The 4,924-nt window shown below is 40.6% G+C and overlaps 1 protein-coding gene across 1 annotated transcript; it reads left to right on the plus strand.

The window, feature by feature from the left end:
- The first annotated feature begins 1,844 nt into the window (after nucleotides 1–1,844).
- On the plus strand, nucleotides 1,845–2,783 carry LOC107045678 (serine/threonine-protein phosphatase 4 regulatory subunit 2-A-like). Its single transcript, XM_015268009.1, has one exon. It carries the CDS (start codon nucleotides 1,845–1,847, stop codon nucleotides 2,781–2,783), a length of 939 nt encoding a protein of 312 aa, XP_015123495.1.
- The last annotated feature ends 2,141 nt before the right edge of the window (nucleotides 2,784–4,924 follow it).

Genomic DNA, 4,924 nt, shown 5'->3' on the forward strand with positions numbered 1-4,924 from the left:
TAGGCACTGGAAGTTGCATGAACCATTCCAAGGGATGTAGACATTGTGTAGAAGACGATAATAGGAGGTGTCTGCATCAGCTGCTCCTGCTGCATCATCAAACGATTGATAAGTCTGGTCCCACATAAAAAAAGATATTGGTTCTGACATCTTCAAGATGTTGATTCAAAAAAATTTTTAATTGTAGTCGTCAATTTGGGGAAAATGAATGATAATAATTATCGAGTGGTATTATTGAAATTCAAGAGAGTACTGGTGAGGTTTTATATTGGAGACTCTGAGCAGTGATCTCACTGGAGGAGGGGATTGTTCTTTCGGAGAACTCGTGGTAGCATGAAGACTTTGTATACACTACCAACGTTTATATTGACACAGAGGGCACTCTACTATTGGTGGAGGAATTGAACTGCTTGAAGACGCTGCCAAAGCGGGCCAATGAGTGCGACAATAACGTAGACGTGCAATGCTTGGATCCTTCTTCATGCTCTCTGATAACTTCTCCCAAGCTGCATCCACAGTGGCTTTGGCAACAGTTTTTATAAAACATTTTGGAAGAAAAGAAATTTCCTCACTCGTCAAAGAATTTAAATGTCCAGTCTGACAATACTTTGTCAAGGATTTCTCCAAGCACCCAACATCGTACTTGGTAAACCACTTCTTCAAACGTTGCACATTGACCACTGCACAATGAAAATTAATAGGACCTCCATCAAAAAGACTATGATGATAGACACACTTTATTTCCACCTCCACATTCTCCAATACCGGACAACCAAAATCATCCAAATCAGTGATAGGTATTGCATTCTTGAGAATCTTCTCTAGCCAATTTTTCTTCTCCAGACCTTGAACGTAGATGTGTTTAACATCCTTCACCATAGCATTGATAAACTCACTCACTCTATCATACTCGATTTCTCCAGGAGTATCCCAATGTAGCCCAACATAATGACGAGACAACCACTGATTCATTTCCCGATATTTAAGCAATAAATCCTCTCATTTGTAGGGTGGATCCACCAAAACTGTCTCATGAAGAAATTTTCCATCATCATCAAGCTCCAATGCTGATACTGCAAATTCTTTCAAGACAAACTGGTTGCCAAAATCTTTGAAACCCTCGATATCAATAACCACCGCCATGTTGCTATGATTCAATTGTAAAAGTAACTGAGAACTTTGCTCAGTCTTCTTGTTTCATCATCACCGCCCCTCCCTGGTTTTTAGTATGAGAGGTAGTGGACTTGGTGCCTGCATACTGTCTTGGAAATGTTACTTCAATAATTTTGTTATTGTCTGGACAAATTACATGATCTGCTCTCGAGATTCCAGGGAGAGATGTCAAACATAGCTGGACAATTTCGTTGGTGTTAGCACAGTAACGGTTTTCATTGAATGCCCTCGCATCAACAAGAGTCTGTGAAATTTCGCGAATTATTTTTCCGTTGGAGTCTTCGGAAGAAAAAATTTGTCTGGAAGTTCGGTAAGATCAAATGGTCACGTATTCATAATATTAATCCAATAACCGTTACGATACGATGATAACGTTTCTTCAAAGTCTGGTTTATATTTCGTGGCATGATGCAATAACCGTTGAACAAAATGGCGTTTGAGAGGAGGGGTAATACCAACGTCTCCCTCGGTAGGCTAGTATGTTCTTCGGTTTTTATCCGAAGTCTCCCTACCCCCTCGATTAAAAAAGTATGAATAATCAGATGGTGGCAGTCAACCCGAAGATGACGCTTTCGTTATGAAGACCCCGTCAGTCAGTTTTATAAACCCCATGCTCGCACAGTGCAGGACATTTTAGATTCAGTGAGTCAAGTGTGAAGAGTTCTACTGCTATGTCTAGTGTTGGTGGATCTCCAACTGAGCAAGTTTCGACTTTGGAGATAATTACAATTCGTAATTTTGTGGATAACGTGAGGAGTTCTGAAAAAATGAAAAGAGATGTGCCATTGAGAGTGATGGGATCAGTGCACTCTTCCAATTCAGAAAATGAGTACGATAGTTTAACTGATGAGGAGTTTGTGCCTGGTGTGGTGGATTTTTCTGCAACTTCATCTGAGGCCGGAGATCCTGAGGGCACCTCCGAAGTAGAGACATCAGATGGGGAGGCATCGGACCAGAAGGAGACATCAGATGGGGACTTACCTGTGAATGTTTCATCTGGAAGTTCTACTCCATTGCTTTTGGACACATCACAATCAACAATTGTTCCAGACTCAACAACTGATGTGTCAATCGAAAAACCTGTGGTTATTGACATGCCATCTGACAATATTAACTCTGTCGAGGAGAAAGTTGACAATATTCCCGACTCACCAGAGCCAGCAGAGGAGGATATTATCAGCATTCCCGACTCATCAGAGAGTCCTGAGCCAGCAGAGGAGGATGTTATCAGCATTCCCGACTCACCAGAGAGTTCCGAGCCAGCAGAGAAGAGTATTTTGAATATTCCCGACTCACTGGAGAGTCCCGAATCAGCAGAGAAGGGGATTTTGAATATTCCCGACTCACCGGAGAGTGCCGAACCAGCAGAGAAGGGTATTTTAAATATTCCCGACTCACCGAAGAGTCCGGAGGAGGATATTCTGATCATTGATGAGTCATCAGAGAGTCCAAAGCCAGCTGAAGACAATTTTACGGTGCCCGAGACATCGGTGAGCATCTCAGAAAAACATCAACCTATGGATGTAGATTCATTGGAGGTGTTGATATCAGATACCAGAAGTGATGAGTCAGCATCATACTNTATATTCAACTTTACACGAGCGCCCTGAACAGGGGAAATCCATCGATGGGGAAGAAGAACCAAGTTTTATCAATCATCGCTTGCATCCAGCGTTATGAAGAAAGGTTCAGAGATAGACTGCATCAAGGAGGTCGCATGCAGGTGTTATCTGGTAGCGGAGAAGAATCACTCACTCGTCGAGTTCGCTGGAAGGATGGTCCACTGGCCTTTCGAGGCCGAATATGTTCTGGCATTATAATCAATCTTCAAAATAAGGATCCTAAGAGGTTTCTTAACGANTCATCCATATCTTTTATTTCATTTGTTTCAGTTGTAAACCAGTATTGGATTTCGAGAGGAATAATTCCCCGTTTTGTCTGCTTACGCTTATCTGACAGGATGATCAGAAACTATGGATTATTATTGCTTATGCTTCAATGAAGATTTTCCTTCCNAATCGATATGCTCCTCTCAGTGCTGGCTTATCGACATTTGCTACGCTGCCGTATCATATACAACTGAAAAAAGCTGTTGTGAATATAAAAAATGCCGATCAATTTTGCTTCTTGTGGTCAGTTATCGCTGCTCTCTGTCCAGCAAAGAATAACAGATGCCTTACTTCATCATATCCTCATTATACGATCGCAACTATACCTCAAAGTCAAAAGANAACAAGTGTATGTTTATTACAGTGGAAAAAAAACATGGAGAATTATCCATTCCCAGACCCTGAGCAGAGGGAGGAGTGGGAGGAAGAGGACGCAGCCATGGAGGATTGGTGGCTGGAGCAGAAGGAGAAGTGTTGGGATTATATCCCACACTATTACCCTTTGGTGGGACATTTGGCGGTGCCAATGCACCAGGTTGTCAGTTTCCTGGCATACGCNCACATACCTACAATTCATTTACTACTTTTTTGTTCGAATGTACATGTTCCAGCTAATGCACAGCCAGTTTATCACTATGCGCGGATTAGCAATCTTTCAAAACTTGTGAGTGCACAAATTTCGAGTAGTGGGCATTTTATATACCTATGTGATCGGTGTCTGTGTCATTTTCGTGAGAAAAAACGTTATGATGAACACAAACAGGACTGTTTTTTAATAAATAAGTGTAAAATGGTCTTACCGGTGGAGGAAAACAAAATTCTAAATTTCAAAAATGATAAGTTCAAAGAGCCTGTACCATTTGCCATTTATGCTGACCTGGAATGCATTTTAAAAACTAATAANCGAAAATATTTACCACAAACGAAAGTTAGCTTGAGATTCATTGATTCGTTCAGATTCATGGCTAGTAGTCTTGAAAAATTGGCATCATACTTGACTGATACGGACAAGACAATCACCCGAGCGCATTGCAATACCGAGGTTGAATTTCATCTTTTATTGCGGAAGGGTGTATTTCCATATGAATACGTAGATAGTTGGGAGAAATTGGATGATGAAAAATTACCACCTAAAGAATCTTTTTATTCATCATTGAATAATCGGGAGATATCACAAGAGGACTATGAACATGCGTGTCAAGTTTGGGAGAAGTTTGACATCTCAACACTTGGGGAATATTCAGATTTGTATTTGAAAACTGATGTTCTACTCCTAGCAGACATTTTTGAAAATTTTAGAAAAAGCTGCTCTTCGGTGTATAAGCTAGATCCATTGCATTATTACACAGCGCCTGGACTAGCATTCGATTTNTTGACATCTCAACACTTGGGGAATATTCAGATTTGTATTTGAAAACTGATGTTCTACTCCTAGCAGACATTTTTGAAAATTTTAGAAAAAGCTGCTCTTCGGTGTATAAGCTAGATCCATTGCATTATTACACAGCGCCTGGACTAGCATTCGATGCAATGTTGAAATACACAAAAGTGGAAATTGAGCTTTTAACAGATGTTGATAAGCTTTTATTCATTGAAAAAGGGATTCGTGGAGGTGTCGCTCAATGCACCAATCGTTATGCTCACGCCAACAATCGATATATGGATGAAAATTACGATAAAGATAAAGATGAGTCGTATCTCATGTACTTTGATGTTAACAACCTGTACGGTGCGGCTATGAGTCAACATCTACCCTATGGCGGATTCGAATGGGAAAATCCAGAAGGATTTAATGTTTTCAATGTTCCTGATTACTCTCAAGATGGATATATTCTGGAAGTAGACTTGGAGTATCCCAGAGA

Source organism: Diachasma alloeum, unplaced genomic scaffold, assembly GCF_001412515.2.
Source record: "Diachasma alloeum isolate Michigan unplaced genomic scaffold, Dall2.0 Dall_scaffold_01050, whole genome shotgun sequence".
Taxonomy (NCBI): Eukaryota; Metazoa; Arthropoda; class Insecta; order Hymenoptera; family Braconidae; genus Diachasma; species Diachasma alloeum.